General features: G+C 43.3%; 1 protein-coding gene across 6 annotated transcripts; it reads right to left on the minus strand.

Annotated features, from left to right (window-relative positions):
* Positions 1-1,748: 1,748 nt before the first annotated feature.
* On the minus strand, positions 1,749-14,926 carry LOC311009798 (voltage-dependent L-type calcium channel subunit beta-4-like). 6 transcript variants are annotated; one of them, XM_084004190.1, is made up of 14 exons: positions 14,744-14,926; positions 13,446-13,554; positions 8,571-8,741; positions 8,314-8,436; positions 8,086-8,213; positions 6,510-6,586; positions 6,056-6,075; positions 5,561-5,641; positions 4,783-4,841; positions 4,450-4,559; positions 4,212-4,363; positions 3,354-3,449; positions 3,000-3,185; positions 1,749-2,872 (listed from the first exon to the last, which is right to left on the minus strand). In XM_084004190.1, the coding sequence occupies exons 1-14, from the start codon at positions 14,818-14,820 to the stop codon at positions 2,609-2,611; spliced, it is 1,653 nt and encodes a 550-aa protein (XP_083860316.1). In that variant the 5' UTR covers positions 14,821-14,926; the 3' UTR covers positions 1,749-2,608. The 6 variants fall into 6 exon arrangements, with proteins under 6 accessions (XP_083860316.1, XP_083860312.1, XP_083860311.1 ...); XM_084004186.1 differs by having other exon boundaries at positions 1,749-2,869; positions 13,446-13,529; positions 14,744-14,923; XM_084004185.1 differs by having other exon boundaries at positions 13,446-13,529; positions 14,744-14,922.
* Positions 14,927-17,978: the final 3,052 nt, after the last annotated feature.

Raw genomic sequence — 17,978 nt, forward strand, 5'->3', positions numbered from 1 at the left:
TGCTGAAAAACACCTTCTTTTTTGTTTTTTTTTTGCTTATTCTTTTGTGCTATACAAGATTTTCCCTTTAATCCAGATCTATACAAACCCTAACCCTTACACCTTATTTAGCTTAATATTTGCTCAGTATTTAATGGGGTATAAAAAGGAGCAGCGTGGGGTTCGGCTGTGTTCTCCTTTGAAAGTTGCTCTAATTAAGACTCGTAAAGTAGGTCCCATGAAACTGTGTCAGGTTGTACATTTTGGAGACGACTTTATATGGGGCAGAAATTTGGGTCCACTTTCAATACAGAATTTGTTACACGGCGAGACTTGCTCTTTCAGGAAGTTCCTTGAACTGAAGAACACACGATGAAGACTAAAAAAACAAATCATTACAGCTCATTTATATGCGAGGGAATGGATCCTCCAAGGAGTCGGTGCATTTCTGTTTCACTCGCTGTTTGTCATGTGGTGCGGCGGCGGTCACTACTGTACATCGTGGTCGTGGAGGAAGAAGGAAAAGGGGTTTCAACGTCGTCTAAACATGCCGAAGGGAACTCTTCTGGTGGTCCGTTTTACTGTACAATTCTGATATCGGAGAGCAAATCAGGAAAATGCTTTCCCTTTAAACGTATGACTCCCTGGCAGTGTGCTTTGGATGCGTCTTCTTGGCGAAGGCCTGAATATAAAGGATCAAACATGGCTAGAAAACACATGGATTGATCGATGGGATCAATTATCCTACATGTTGTCCTTCTCGTCAAACAAAGACACACTGCCAGGTTCACTTAGTCTCAGTCTCTCCAGAAGGATCTCCCTTCTAAAAACCACGAGCATCCAAAAAGCCCACCTTATTATTATCTCCTTTCATAATTACAACGCTTCTGTAAGTAACAACTTAACTATCTAATTATGTCAAGATAACAAATGTTGCTTACTCTCAACGAAAGGCGAGGTGGAACGACGTACGGAAGACCTTTGCCCTGTGATTCTGAGACAAAAAAACAAAAACAAGCGCTCTTTTAAATCGTTCCATTTAGCCCAATGTATTACTAATTTAAAATTGGCTTTATTTATCGTAATCACAAGATGATTTGGTATCTTAAGGAATAAGATATGTACATAATAAGATAACTCGCCTCCATGGTATCTTTAATTACATCTGGTTGTGAAGGCTGGGAGACATTTGTGTCACTTTCTACCCTTCAAACATAATTCAGAATTAAGACAAACCGTCACCGTAATCCGCCGAATCTCTCGACACAAACTTAAAGTTTTCCGTTTAGCCGTTTCAGTGCACCGAGTTCCAAACCGTAAGGGATCCAGAGATATCAGTTCTCTTCTTTTTTTCCTGGAGAGACGCGCCCTGTTCTTCTACAAACATCGACTTGCTCACAGCAGGGCTCTAGTTTACGTCTGGAGGGAACATGCTCTGCAGTCAGGACAACATGCCGGCGACACAGAGGATGAACACGATGCAACCGATCCTTCCATGTCGCATTTTTAACGCTTTAAAACCACAGGAAGTTAACTTCAACGACTTAACCAGCATACCTTTTGTTTAAAACGCTGTACGACTCCGAACAACCTCATTTAGGTCTGTCAAAACTAAAAAACAGTCCTATTCTTCCCGCCGAAACGGCTCAAAAAGGTTCTCGCAGCATTGGTTTTTCTGCTGGTTCTACTTTGCCATCGTATTCAACTACACTATCTGACAGACGGCCACAGCTATCGCCTTCTCTAACTGTCTAAGTGCTAGCTTGCCTTCTCCTACAGCGCCACCGGGATCTGATCCCAGCACCATCAGGACCTGCTCCGCCTACGACGGCGAGGGTCTTCACCCGAATGAAACCCTAAAGCTATGCTACAGAAAAGCTGGCCTTGCTCAAAAGTGACTCTCAAATAGCAAAATAGTTTGGGAATGTGAAGCACCAGTTTTCAAAACTAGCCGCCGGGATACCATGTGCACGCCGCCAACGCCTCCCCACACGATCGGGTGATTTAGAAAAGTGGACCTCCGTATCTACACCTCGTTATGAGAGGATCCACAATGCTAGGTACAAAATATCAATGAAGTGGATGCGGAGGTTGATCATCTACCAGCATGCAATAAGCTAAATGGTGAGAGGATTTATACATGGCCCAGGGTGTGGGTCAGCGGCCTTCAGCAGTCCGAGTGCCGTGGACTTCCCCTCCGGCCTGGTGCGACGTCCCGGGGCGCTTCGAGGCCCGTTCACCGTCACCATCTGACCACTATCCGTAATTAGCCTGCCGACACAGGCAACGAGCACAATCTGCGCTGCACAACTGCCGAGCTCTGTGTGAGGACAATCCCAGAAAAGGTCCCAGTGACGTAAATTAGAGGAATTCATTCTACGGCATCGGTTAACGTCGGCACCCTGAACCTCGGGACTACTGTGGATTGACGGGGGTTGCCCTGGCAGCTTGATTAAAAACTAACACCTGAACGTGATTTTGTTGGACTTCTGAAGAGGAAAAATAGCCAGGTAGACAAAACAAATTAACGCAAAACCCAAAACAAAAAAAAAGGTACAATTTGGGACCGTCTTGGCTCTGTTGCAGCGTTTGTTTTGGAATCTGGGCCGTTTGGGCCCCCGGTGATGACTCAGAGCCGGTGCCGGGAGTCATGGCTGTAGCTGCCCGGTGAGCCGCGGTTGCGATGTGGCTTGTATGCATCCTGATAGGGGTCCTGGTAGTCCTGGTAGGGGTCCTGCTGCTCTCGGCTATGCTGTGATCCAGAGGACATGCGGTTGCGTCCTTTGTGCGCCCGCTCGTTGTGGTAGTTCTCGTCCGATGTCATCAGGTTGCGTCGCTCGTTCGGGGTGGAGTGGTCTCCGGTGTGGTTGCTCTGTCGCATCCTTTGGCTCTGCTGATCACATGAACAGACCAACTTAACAGCCTGGACATCAACGCAGAAGATTAGGCAAGCATTTATATATATTGCATTCATTGAAATGATGATGGCGTCTACTGGACCCTGCCTGGTTGGGGGGTACCTGCAGTCCAGAGATGCTGGTGGGGTAGGGGGTGAGGGTGGTGGGGCCCAGGTTGCGTCCCAGCAGGGGGTTCAGAGGCGTCGCCATCGAGGTGTGGGTCGCCTTCCAGTAGGCCTCGAGGTATTCGGCGAGATGCTCGCAGGCGTCCTCCAGCTGGTTCTCGTCCAGGATGATGTCGAACATTTCCTGTTTGCAGCAGATGGTCGGAGGGAGGAAGGTTACGGAGCTACCGGTGAAACGTGAACGACCTCCAAACTGACAGTGTATAGTGAGGTCCTGCTGTCTTACTGTGGAAAGACCGTTTACTGAAAATATTAGTTAATATAAACATATACGCCATTCTGAGCCACTTACTGGAGGACACTGGGCCAACTTATCTGCCGCCACCAGCTGGACATTCAGGTGTTTGCTCTGGGACTTCCCTCTGGACTTGACTAGCCTCTGCAGGACCTGGATCACATGGTGGGAAAAGTACACGATGCTCCAGTTACACAGGTCCCAACGTCGGGCAGCTTTGGGTGCGCTTGTTTCAGGTCACCCCAGAACTCATCACATGACCGTGACACCAAAAGGAGTGAGACATACGACGACATTTTTATTGTGAGATTTAATGATGTTTGTCAGCGTAAATGTAGAGACAGAAAGTATCTTTTATTAACTTCGGGTCTGACGGGAACTATTTCTAATAGTCTCCTGGTTTTACAGCTGATGCTGCTGCTTCCTGATTTAACATCTTGCATGCTGGGAGAGGTGTGGCGTGTGTGCACCATTTCAACCAAACCGTAACATCTGTACTGATCTGTGGTGGCCCCTGCCGTCGCCCCAGTGTGGAGGGACGGACTCTTCCATGCAAACGTGCCACAGTGCAGATTAGCTCTACTGAAGCCTTGCATGTTACTTTTAAGTTGAGTATTTCATGCTGCTTTCGGAGGGAACGTTGTGTTTTGTGCTGAGCTGCAACAACAGTGGAGCGTAAATATCAACCTGACATCCAGACTGTTACCTTCAACACGTCTAGGTGTTCTTGTTGTTGGTCTCCATCAACTGACTCTGTGGGATAGCAGCTGTGGAGATTATATCACATGCAGAATCTTCTTATGCCAGGTTTTGTTTGGTCCAGACTTGACATTACAATGAGGCTGATTAGTCCACTAAATAGAAAGCTGCTGCTACTGATCATGTGTGGCGACGGCCTACGAACACTCTACCTACCTTTGGCGAGGAGACTTTGACGTGAACTATTATGGGGGCCAGGGAGGTCTTGAGGAGCTGGGCCGGGTGGTTGATGGTGTCGGCGTCCAGCACCACCAGCTGCAGGGAGCGGGCCAACTCAAAGATCCTCTCGATCTCACTCTGCACCTCAGCTGAGGACCAAACACACGGACATGTTTGAGTTGCAACATGAGTGAAAGTGAAGACAGCGCGAGCACAGAGGGAGTCGGAGTCGTACCTAAGCTGGAGCGAGTGTTGGATCGTTCTATGATGGCCCTCTTACTGGGGTTGTTGAGAACAGACCTCTTGGCTAACGATATGTCTGCCGTGACTCGTGTGATAGATATCCTGTAAAACGGGGACCAAGAATAAGCATTTTTAAAACCTAAAACATTCACAAGGATGAATTTTTTCTTTAGAAAATGTATTTTGTCTGACATGAACAGAATAAATCACAATACTCAGGGATGCATGGCGTCTACTAGCCTTGAGTATTTCTGAGTGGTCGGACAATAACATTTCTTCAAGTATTGCTGTAAAAATAACCCCATAACCCCCATATCTGCCTTACCTGCCATCAAATCTGTGTTTGAGGAAGTCGAACAGAGCTTTCTGCATCATGTCTGTGACCTGCAAAAAGAATATATATATATATATATATATTATATATATGCAAAATATGAATAAAAATGGATCAATAGTATTTTATGCCAGCTCACACCAGAGGGGTAACTGTATTCTTTTCTGTATTTAACATAAAAATGCTGTTGCAGTGTATTTTATTTTCATTCTTTAAAAGCTTTAATATTTAAAGCGGCACTCATCAATATTTTTTTATATTATATAACAATTAATCATGCATGTAATGTAAAATGCAGACCAACACTTGATTTTGTTTTACCCCTCTTAGCCTAATCAACATCTTTATTATCTAACCCGTCCACATTATTTAAACCTCATCCAACAATTAATAGCTCTAGTTTTTTTCCTCATCACGATATTTATAGTACTCGTTATATTTTGTACACGTTTCTGAGCAGTAGTGAAAGCAATGAGACCGTTAAAAAACGAAATCTGCCAATTACACGACATATTTCCATGTGACCTCTCAGTCTCCTCGTTAGGCCGCGGACACACTCGCAATTAACCGCGCCAACAGCGAGCTATTTTTGGGGGACATCTCCTTTCAGTAATCTTGTCCTTCTTGCACTGGTAAACATCACATTAATAATCGTTTTTTTTGTGGGTGCTGAATCAGTGCTATTTATAGTGTTTCAACCACATCATCAGTGACTAAACTCAAAGGATATTTTTGATTTTCTGTCCAGCCGTGAGGATTTGCAGCTCACCTCGTAACCCTTGAGCGATGGTCCCACCAGCACCACAGGCCTCATGGAGGGAACCACGTCATAGGGGGGGATGTGCTCCGTCTGTTCACACAAACACGTTTTTAATCGGCCCGCAGTAGATTCATCACAAAAAGAGAGACAATGGACCAAAATAACTTTCAATATTCAGCTGCAATGGCCTGCTGAGTCAGCTGACCTTGGATCACAATCAGATGAGTTAAATGGTGCACTGCCGTGTGGAGGCGTGGAGCAAACCATAACGTAACTTGTCGAAAAAGTAGTGGAAATAATGTATATATTGATGCAATTCATTCCTAAATCTATAACATTATAAGTGACTTGCAGGAATGTTGCTGACTTGGCGGTGCATACTTGAGTAGGGGCTGAAGTATTATGTGCCCTAGGACGTGACACTGGTTCCTGTCATTTCATGATGGCGGTCAACAAAACGTCTGGTGGATGGTGAATGAGTGCGTTTTACCGTCACCAACTTACCACTTTCTGTTTCTGCTTTCCTGTAGGAAGGGGAGAGAAGACGGCCGTCAGTAGCTGCTGCTAGAGGAGGCGTCGCCGCGTGCAAACATGCCTCACATAAAGCAACTTTTCATCAGAATTCTTAGCAAAATGAAACCTAACATGATGAACATATACACAAGTATCTCTATATCCTAAGGTTATATTCACAAAGTCACATGAGTGCAGTTCAGGGGGGGTTCATAGTCTTGTCGTTGGGTTCACACTGTGGTAAGCCCCAGTCTCAGAACGCCTGCAGTCCTCAACTGGAGGAAGAGGAGGATCATGGGAAAATGTACCAACAACTCTACGCAGTGAACTTATGCTCTACGCAGAGACATGGGAAGGGTTTGTGGTCTTATTCTCTCTACGGTGTGGTTCAGGAAGCTTGGCTCTAAGCTAGTAACAGCCCTCTCCCCCTATCCCATGTCCTCACCTGCCGAGGATATGAGGGGGCGGATAGAGGCAGAAACCTCATCCTCTACACTGGAAGAAGAGTTCCCTCCAGACTTACTGGAAAAGACAAGAGGGGATAAAGAAAGACAGAAACACACCGTGGTATTAATGTGGAAAATGTAAAAAAAAGGTGCAAAACAAGGGAGGAATATATCTTAACACTACAAAAATATATATATGTGTATTTCTTTGGTGCAGGATAGAAAGAAAATCATGGTGCATTCAAGTGTCCTACCAGTAAATGTGACATATCAACTCCAGATTTCATTGTAGTCACCTTTTTTTAAGCATCACAAATTGTAAAAGTAATCCTGTATGGTCCATGACTAAGTGAGACCTGAGCTGGCTCGACACAGGATGAGGAAACATGAGCAGCATGCGGTGAAAAGACCAGATGTGAGGCTGAGTTCCATTCAGAAGTTGGAAGTCTGAAAGTTCACAGATTATTCATATTTTAACTCAAATCCGTCTGGTAGACATGACGTGGGAGCTGCATACGATCAACATCAAGTACATCAGCAATGATGAGTAATAAGTAAAAAAACAAAACACATTTTTCTGCATAATGCGGCTAAAAATACATTTTAAAAAGCAAAAAGGATTAAAAAACTTGGAAATCTATTATCAAAATATGTTTTTACATTATTATTATCTATCTTTTTCTTGACTTTCAGACTTCCCAACATCTCTGGAAGGCAGCGTGCTTCACGTAGGACTCCTGGTTTTTCAGTTAGGATAGGATCCAAACTCTGGATGACAGGATGGTCGCTGCACATTACACACACACGGAGACTCTGGGGCCGATAGGGCCGCTAATTACAGCTATTGAAACCGTTTCACTGGTGCAGTCGGCGTGAGTAGAAGTGATGGAGGAAATAGTCATGAGCAGACCTGGGTCCAAATAAATCACAGAGATTTACAGAGAGCGTTATACCTTTTACCAAGGAGGTACTGGACAGACTCTCTGCCACCGTATCAGATTAGATTAGTTCACTGTCTGTATCATGTAACCCGGGTCTGCTCAGGAGCTGCATGGACAAACGCCAACTCAAAAAAAGGGCGTCCATTGTGTTTGTTCTGCATCACGATGTAGGAAAATGAGAAATTAAAACAAGTTGGGTTTCATATAGTTTTTAAAGATCTTTTTTCCCAACTTCGGAATATTAAATAATCAGCTTTTTAAAACTCCATGAGTGCAGTTTTCTGGATGGAGATGAAAATAACAGGAAATGAAAGGAATGGTTGGATGATATTTTTGACCAACTGCAAAGAGCCGGAGAAGGTCAAGTTCAGCCAGCAGGCGGTTCAGTTGTTATTTAAGGGCCGCTCGTAAGCAAGCAAAGCACAAATCTGTCTCTTTTCCACAGAAGAGTTCTCTTCAAAGCATTTGCAATCCATTTTCTTTCTTGCTGTGATTTGGATTTTAACTTTTTCCACATATATGCACAGTAATTACCTTTAATACAATTTGTCTGTGTTATGATTAACTGTTGTGTGAAAATATAACACCAGTTTATGGGACAAACAGGTCAAACAAGTGTTTTTCTGTTACTTACCCTTGGACTCGTCCTCTCTTTTGCTCCTGCTGGAGCCGGATGTTCTCGAGCTTCAGAGGGCTGGGGATGAAGCCGATCTCACAGCCCTCCTTCACTAACCGACCGATCCACCAGTCATTGTTGAACTTCTGGACGCCACAAAAACACAAGGGGAAAGCTTTGAAATCAAATCCATCAACCGAAACATTCACATAAGCAGTATAATAATATATATTAGTACATATGTACCTCTTTTATGTGGAGGAAATCCTTGGCGTCGAAGGAGATGGCCGTGGCTGGAACTGGAACATCCTCATCCAGAGCGCCACAATAGCTGACGTTGGTCCTCACAGCAAACGCCACAGGTTTAGTCTGGAGGACGGAAACGCACTCGTGAGCGTTTAAGAACACAAAGCCAGCCAGCATGCGTATTCCCAGACTTTTAGGACCACAAAAACCATTAACTAGCAGTAGATTTATTTGGCCAAGCATCACAGGTTAGCCACCTTGGCTCGATCCAGTTGAGTGGCGGCCTGCTGCTCCCTCTCCTGGCGGCTCTGTCCCGGTCCTTGGCTCTGGCTTGGGCTCTGACTCTGGACCTGGGCCTGCACCTCCCGCTCTTCCTCCAGAGAGACATCTGAGTCTGATGGTCTGCTAGTATATGAATCAGCTGAGCCCTGCAAAATAAAATCACATAGGTTTACGGGAACTGTGCAGCTGAAATGCAAGCTTGCATTGCTTTAGCTGTGCTTCATCTTTAGCTACTGGCAATATAAACTTGGTGAGATTAGATCTTGAAGGGTGTACTGGGAGCGTTTGGTTACCACTCAAGTCTCTCACGTTTCAGACACCAGTCAAGTACTACAGTCCGGCAAAGGGCAGGTATAGTCTTGATCTTCTTGTCAGGCAGAGTTGCTGTAAAATGTGCAGTGGGCAACGCTACGTTTAGAGCAACGGGAAATGGCCACAGTACTGAAAAAGCTTCTTGATGGGACCTAAGTTTTGGTTTGCATTGCCAAGGTGAAATGGATGATGTAGAAAAGAGCCGCCTGCCAGCAGCGTCTCAGGCAAAGTGGAATTCTTCTTCCCGTGCTGTCAGCAGTTTGTATGACCACACACGGCTGATCAAACTTCCAGACCATTCTGGATCGTGATGACTTGGATCACCAATCCCCCCCCCCCTACTGTCTCATGCAATCATTCCATCTGGCCAGGATACATGAGCCTGACACACATTGCAGCATATTCACACCTTGTGCACATTTTCCATGCTTTACCTCGTACATTATCAATCGCCAATTAACGGCAAAGTCTGCAACGTGGAAAAATCAAACAGTGTAAAAAGGACACAAAATGACAATATTATATTATAACAAAAACTGTAAAATAATAATCATTGGATTACATGTCTCTGCATTAACCCTACACCATCATGGCCAACAAAGGAAGTAAGAGAGGCACCCACAGCGTTTATGGTGTTTTCTTCGTTTCCTTGCCGTCAGGGATTTTTGTAAATCACTTTAGTGCCTGAAGACATGCTAGACTTGCAGTCATCCTGCCACACAGTGAGAATTCGGGTAATGCAACTTGTTTTCTTTTTCTGGGACGTGACCAGACCAAGTGCTTCTTTCTGCTGTGTTAATCTAAACAATCAGCCACTAATGATGATTCAATTAAAGAAGACCATTAGTCTCAAGAAGATCAATCAAGCTGGTCATCACAGCTAAGCACTTTTTTTTTTTTTTTTTACAAGCTAGCAGCAGCAAGGTCTGACTTCAGCAGACTCCTCGTCTTGGATCGAGGGCATCCAATCCCAAAGTGTCACATTTGCGGAACTTAAATGGTTTTAGAAAATAAATCTTATTTGATATCCAAGAATGATCAGATTTCAGTGTGATGGAATTTTATAATAAAGTTCAAATGTTTCTGCAGGACTGATGTTTTAATTATTAAAAAGGGGCATTCTACTAATTTTACACATCAAGATCATCAGAAGTATTGCTGGTCTGTAGAAACTGTTTAATGCTATTGTGGCTCACTACCACGTCCAAGAAATGATGATGATATCATAGTGATGTCATCAGGGTTATCTAAGCTTTTTTTAACAAAAGGCCTGCGTAACAAACGGGATGTGGAGTTGGAAAGATGTGGGTATTTACCAGGCAGGGAGGGTGTTAAGGAAAATGATCTTCAGGGGCATTATGGGAATTGTAGGATCCATTATTTAGGTCGGTTTAACCTATAATTGAGATTAAAAGAGAGGGCGTCTCAGCCTCTGCTGCTTCCAATGCGAGCTATTTTTTTTATCCGCCTCTCACAAGTCCAACAACTTCATGGAATTGTAACATTAAATAGCTGGACTACTACTTTTACTGTCACAAATTCATGTCACAGATTCCTTTGTGTGACATTACATAAGCACATGCAAGCATAAAAATGTGTTAACTCCATATACCCTATAATAGTTAACGTACCCCCCCTCCTCAAGAACATTTTGCCTCCATTTTTATAATAAACGATCGTTTCATGCATCTGTGTGGAAGCCTTGAGGTTGAGCTGTAGCATCCGAGCTACTATCCAATGGAGTAGCTTCAGCATGTGACTCATCAACATCAGAATCCACTTAATGACATCACGATGCATGTTTCTGCGAGCCTTGGCAGAGCCTGTACATCACGCAGTCGCAGGGTCAAATCCCCCCAAAAAATACTCTGCTGCATTTTTTTTTAAATGCAGAAATGTGACACACGAAAATCATTTCAACACGACCGTGTCATTCGGTCCATCCCTGAGAGGTAGAGTGCCATTAACACTAAATGGCTCCTCCTGGCTCTGGTGGTCTCCTGACGTCCGATCTTACAGGCTTATAGGCAGAGATCACATATAAAAGCACATAAAGAACCACACGCACATACAGATATAGAAAGACACACACATATCTGTGTGAATGTCACACATCAGAGGCCATCTGCCTAATGTGCACCCCCCCCTTCACACACTACCAACACCCACCCACCCAACCCCCTTCCAGCCAAGCATAGCCCACCATCAGGCTATGCTGTACCGTTGGCTAACCCATCAAAGGCCTCTAATGTGTGTGTGTGTGTGCACAGCTGAGCTACTTTCATCAGTAAACATACAGCAAGAGAGAGCTCAATCACACTCACGCATCCAAACACTCACCGCCTCCGAGTCTTCAAATCCATGCAGGTACAAATTGTCATACATGGAGGTTTGATATTCCAACGAGCGCCTCTAGAAGAATGAGGGGGAAAAAATGAGAGTGGAGGCGAAGGAGGAAGGAGGGGGCACCACAGAGAAAAAAAGGATGGATGGGGGGGATGACGACAATCCCTTCTCTCCACGGCAGAGAATAATAAAAAAAATTTTCCTCCAAATTTCCCCTCCCGTTGGATCACGCCTGGTCCTCCGGAGGCCTGTCGCTAGATGGATGCAGCTTCTCCTGGATCTCACAGCAGCGGCTGGCTTGCTCACATTATAGGATGGAGAGGCTCTCCCTGGAAGTAGCCCAATCCTGGCATTTCATTTCATCAGGCTCCCACGCACACACACACAGACACACACATATACATATACACAGCGAGCAGCAGAGGCGGCAGCGGCAGCAGCAGCGGAGCGGTGGATCCTTCCTCAATATCCAAGCCTGATGACAGAGCCAATGTGCAAGGAGCTGATTGGCTGGCTGGCTGTCCACTCAGCTTGGATGAGCGCTCTCCTTGATTTTCCTTTTTGTGTGTGTGTGTGTGTGCGTGTGTGTGTGTGTGTGGAGAGGTAGCGGGAATCGGGGGAGGGGGATGGAGGAGTAAAAGAGGGGAGCAGCATCCTCCATTTCCCTGTTAAAGCTCATCCTCACTCTGCTTATTTATTCTCTAGAGAACAGAGAAAGACATTCATTCTGGTTCTGATGATTCAAGGAGGACTTTTGCGTTCATACACCGGATCCTTACATTTAAAAAAAAATGGCAGATACATTTCTATACTGCTAAATAAAAAAATAAAAATAAAAAGAGGCATCACATGCTTTGGTCTTAATACATGTATTTATGTGTTTTAGGGATATTTAATGTAACACTTTGGTCCAGGGCCATACCCGGGATTTTAGAATTAATACTTTTACATAAAATACTAAATCTTTCATAGTGCTGGATATCAACTATATTAGTTAGTGAAAGCTGGTATAGACAGTGAGATTCTTAGACTTGTTGATTTACTCTTTAATCCAGTAGTTTCTAATCAAAATCAGAAAATATACGGCACCATCAAACAGGCAGCCACAGCAACTAAAAACATCCTCAAACCCAATAATGTCCATTAGCATCCGGTAAAACTTCAATGGAACCCTAAAAACGTGTAAAGTTTGAACATCAACAGCACACTACTTATATATATATATATATATATATAAAAAAAACAAAACAAAAAACAGTATCTTCCCAGGGAGAATGCACTCAACTTCTGTAATACTTATCGAAACTTGCCATAAATGGACATTAAAACCTGTAAAAAAAAAAAATACTACATCTTATATAAGATTACCGGTATGTTACAATTGAAGTTATGCAGCTCTGTTGCATGTATCATAAATACTACACACTATCACTCTATCAAACATCCCCTTTACTCCTCATCCTTTGGTAAAATGAAGCACCCAATGTCATCAGTGGTCAGTTGCAGAGCGAAGGGGGGACAGTCTGCATATGAGCTGGGTGTTTGAAATAAAATGCACTAAAAATAGGAAAAAAATCTGATTTGTTTACAGACACTTATCTATGCGTTCCTAATTTATCATGAAAGGAAATAATAAAAGGCCAATCTGTGATGTTTTCGGTGAGGTGTTGAATTAAAACAGTAATTTATTTAACTGCATGTAATTCAAAGTATACTGAAGATAACAACAGATGTATCTTTGGGCTTGCAGTCTTCTCTGTCTCATTTTACTTGCACATTGGGATCATCTACCGACAGCGACTCACCGCCCACTGCAGTCAACAGCGATGTGCATCACGTCACCCCCGTGGTCACGCGTCACGCACATGCGTTCTTGATGCATGCCCGAGTAGAAAACACATGCATCTCTGAAACATGCCCATGTACACATTGCTGCACAGCGCCACAGGTGGCCGCTAACTCCACGGGGGTGCCTTCAACCTTAAACATTGTGCACTAATGGTAAATTATAAATAACTGAGTCTATAATCTTGTGATGGTAACATGGCCATACCACTTAACACTTTCAGGTCTCCCAGAATTGCTGTGATGTTATATAAAAATTATATAAAACTGAAATCAAAGCTTTGGTAACCAGTGACAGTCCCTGTTTCTTTATTCTACATCTCAGGCCTTTCTTTGTATCCCAGTACCTGTCTGAGGATGAAACTGGTGGAGGTGGTGCTGCCATCTGACCTCTTGAGTCGGCTCCTCCTGGAATAAGTCCCTCGATTCACCTGTATGGAATAAAAAAAACAAGATCTGAACCAGCAGAAGCACTTTCTTTCTTTTATCTAAATGTGTCTCTGAATGCTTCTTCCATTACATCACTATATTTGATATTATGCACATCATGCTAATGCACAATGCAAGGTGAACATCTGAAGACACCTGTAACACAGCCAAATGTGGCTTATAGTGGATGTTTTTGCATTAAATGTTTGCCTACTTACCTCTCTTTTTCCTCTTACAAAAAGTCCAAATATAACCAGCGGAGTTCATCCCTGGGGAGCTGAATTAATTATCTGCCAGTGATTTGCCCCATTTATGTGCAAGTCTCCAGAGTTAATGACAGTGACACTGTTAGAAAGTAAGCCTACTTCCCTGAATTTATAAAAAAAGAAAACGGGGCCATTAATCTGGGTCACCATCACTCTTCTGTCTCTCAATTCAAGCCAACAGCCAAAAGCCAAGAAGATATGTTGATGGTTGATCTACGAACACAATGCTATTAATATCAGCATCCAATGATCAATCAAGCCGAAGAAGAACATAGTTATTAGTTATCTACGTTCCCGTCTCTTTACATACAGAAGCTCCTTACAGGTTTACACATTTAACACCTGAAACAACATGTTAATCCTTAAAGAAACATGTTTAATTAATCTGCTAAATGCAGTTTAAACTGTGGTCCACCTAGCAGCATGTCCTTTAAAAGCACATCACAGTGATGTTGCTGATGGAGGAGACTGTGACTGATTGTTAAAACATAAAATTCAAAAACCAAATATCGTATTTCCAGAAATATTTTCGAACTGAAAGATTATTTCAACACCTTCACTTGTAGCTAGTAAAAATGGCAGTCCTCCTCTCTGCTCTGCACCAATTTAATGGCAGAGTGAATGACTATTTTTACAGGTTTAGTGTGAAACAGTCCATGACCCGGCCACAGTAAAGGTCACGGTTAAGTTGTCACAGTGAGTCATGGCGTCGTTTCTTCTTCTTTTTGTAAACTGTGTTGAATTGTAAATAGGTACCGGCTTCTACGAACTTTCTCTTTGTCAAGAATATGTGTGAAAAACACGGTTAAACAGTGTTAATTTAATAAGTATTTTGTTGTGTGAATGTGAAACTGACTTCTTTTTTAAAGTAGTTAGCCTCGACGCGTAGCTAGCTAGAAACAACTTTAATGCTACCTGAAAGATGGGCGTCTGAAACAACTTTAAGCTACCTGAAAGATGGGCGCCTGGATGCCCTCGCCGATCTTGTTCCGTATGTAGATGTGTCGGGACATCTCGGCCAGGACATCGGTCCAGAGGGCTGGCTGCTCCGGTCCAGACCAGCGGAGGGGCGGCGGGTTCCGGGCTGCGTGCTCCAGCTTCACGCTGCACAGCAGAACATGAGCGCTCGCGAGCCGCCCGCGTTCTCAACGGTCCACCTCGAGACAGGTGTCGGTGATTGTGCTCTGTCGCTTGGCGCGCGCGCTGGGAGGTTGGTCTCTCGCACACTGGCGCCGCACGAGCCACTCAGAACCAGATGCGCCTGAGTGATGGACGGAACTATTTTAGAAACCCGGGGGGGGTGAGGGGGGATACGTCAAATTACACCGAGGAGAGGTAACTATGTTAGACACGGGGAGGCATTATTTTAGGCTCAAACCAACAACAATGAGTAATTTAACACTTGTTAACTATAATTTATTGTAAAACTAAAAACGTAACCAACATTTAAAATGGTACAGGTCTAAGTTGTGTTGCTTTGTTGACGGTCCAAGTTGTTAATGCTCTTTATTTTTAGTACCCGAAACAAAGCATGTATATCTATAGTATAAATATATAAATAAATACATTAAATTAAATTAGTTATATATATATTATTATATTTATAATATGTATATCCTACAAAAAAAGAAATTTGGGCTCTTGAAACAGCTCACCTGCAGAAGCCATTTTCAGCAGAATAATATTACTCCTCTATTACTTCTTCCTGTGCCATTGGCACACATACAAACGCGTAATAGATCCACCCCCATGTTTAATAGAAGCCAAGAAGTTATTTTTATTTAAAGCTTTGTTCAAATCCTATTTTTCCCCAGACACGCCGTTGGCCGGTGTGGCCAGAAATACTGTTGTTTCATCACTGTTCAAACACTTACCAGCTCTTGCTTGTTTTTGTTTGCATTGACGTCACTGGTTAAACTCATGTCTGATGATGCAGATTGTGCTGTGTGGACAGAAGGCTTTAGTAGCTAATCCAGCATGTTCATCCTGTCAGGAACGCAGCCTCTCTCTTTGTCCAGCAGATGGCAGCATTGTCAACACAAACAATAAACGCGACACTGAAAGCAGCAGAGGATGTTTGGAGGGCCCCTCCCTGCTTTGTTCAGGCTGAGGTGTGTGACGCTGCTGCAGGATCTAGAGGGTCCAGTCTGTGAATTGGAGCACACACATGGAAGCCCATAATCCATTGTGGGTGCTCACATAAACGGGAAATAACATTATTGTTGTATACTTTGCAGTACAGAAGCAGGAATTAAGCTAGACGCAATTTTTACATCTGCCTTTTAATAGGAGCAATTTGCAGCCCTGGCTTTTATTTTTTTCACCCTTCCGGTGGACGAGAATATCCAAGAACACCATCAGGCAGCATCTCCACCACTCATTCAGACAAAGTTGAGTGCTTCCTGCGTCTGCAGGTTGTTGTCGTCGTCTCTGCACTCACCTGGCTGACAAAGCAGTAAGATGGACAGTCTCGAAATATCGCAGTCACCATGCTTTAAATAGCTGTCTGTCCTCCCGTTGAACACCGAAGAAAGGATCCACTTATGAACCACTTTGTTTGCAGGCTCTGGATGGATCCCTGCAGACAACCTCGTAGTCAGGTAGCACAGCGAGTAAAACGCAAATACAACTTTCACGGCTTGTACTGAAGGAGCATGTGATGGAGACCCAGGAGCTACTAATGTCACGGTAACAGCATATGACCCACTTTGTTTCATGGACTTATGTCTTCACATATTCAGGGGATCTTTGATCAGACAAATCTGCTATGAGTGGACGTGGTGGATTAACTGAGTTTAAGGCGGAAGGATTAAGTTGTTTTTCTCTTTTTTTTTATTCTACACCGCCACAAAATATCAAATCCTTATACTTTGAAGTTCAGAATGGGTATAATTAGGAATTTGATTTGTAAACAAGCCCCCCAAAAAACTCCAGGAGTCAAATTTATAGGAAAACAGATTTTCTTGAGTGCTTCGTCCATGTTATGTGTAATGTTGATGGACCTTTGCCCCAATTTTATCTAGAATTCCAGTCAGTCGGAGACCATGAGTACAACATTTGCATCAGAAATCACCATGTGGCTCCATGGCTGCCTATTTGGGGCCCGAGAAGAGCCAAGTGGGAGTCTATGTGGGCACGCAAATAGCATGGATCTGTGGGCTTGTGTGCAAATTTACATAATAAATCAGTTGAGGGTTTTTTTCCATTTTAGCTCCAATCCCAGCCCAACAGCTGATCAACTAACTTAAATGATATATAAATAACTGCTCTGGTAACTTTGATTTTCTGGTTACAACATCCAATCTGCCCTTCCTTCGCTCCACCGCGGTGCTTCTATTATTCATCAGTGAAGATCTCTTGACCTGCCCACATGAAAAATAGAAACATAATCATGTGAAGAGGACAAAATAGTGGACCTCACCTGCACGCCTGTGTACTCTCACGCAACATTAATTATTAAAGACGGCCGAGGACGATAAGTCACTAAAAAGAGCACCTTGTATTCCTGCCTGTGCATCAGTCAAACCACTTAGAAGACCGAAACTTAAACAAAAACAACAGAACTATCCATGAATATTTTAGTTTTAGTCTTTGGCATAGCATCATTTAGTAGTCCATATCCAATATTTAATGCAAAGATTATTAAGAGAGTTAAAAGCTGTTCAATGTTCAAACGCGGTCCAAGCTTTTAGCATGGATAATCAAAAATATTGGCACCAAAATGTATTTATTCACCTTTTTTTCTTCTTTTTTTTTTACAGTGCATTATACAAAAATATAGAGTACCAAAAGTTCACAGTGTCCAAAAGGCAGTGTTAAGTCATCGATCGCATTATAATAGCAGAAGTGTCTTTTGGGAGCAAAACAAATCCATTTTTAAATCCACTGACGAAGGTCTTTAAATACAACACACAACATTTTCTGTCATGCCCCTTTAAAAAAAATGAATATTTCCATCGTCTCCAGGCCAAATACATACAAATATATTTGTACAGTTACACAAACGTGTACCGCGTATTCATGTGAGAGTGTCATGCAATCGTTCGTACGCTCAAACGGGAACACAATCAGGGCTGTTTGTTTCATGCTACATAACACTGCAGGCGGTGAGAAACACCGGCATTCATTTCTTGGTATTTACAATTTAGAAACACAAGATATGCAATGTACATTTTACAGCACGGA

The sequence above is a fragment of the Eutrigla gurnardus genome, assembly GCF_963514095.1.
Source record: "Eutrigla gurnardus genome assembly, chromosome: 24".
NCBI lineage: Eukaryota > Metazoa > Chordata > Actinopteri > Perciformes > Triglidae > Eutrigla > Eutrigla gurnardus.

What these genes read in the sequence shown, in the direction of transcription:
- LOC311009798 (XM_084004190.1), bottom strand. Translation starts at nt 14,820, where the DNA reads ATGTCCTGGCCGAGATGTCCCGACACATCTACATACGGAACAAGATCG. An exon ending in CTCAACTGGATCGAGCCAAG is followed by an intron (nt 8,437 to 8,570) that starts GTGGCTAACCTG and finishes TCCGTCCTCCAG; the next exon opens with ACTAAACCTGTGGCGTTTGC. An exon ending in AAGAGAGGACGAGTCCAAGG is followed by an intron (nt 6,587 to 8,085) that starts GTAAGTAACAGA and finishes TGTCTTTTCCAG; the next exon opens with TAAGTCTGGAGGGAACTCTT.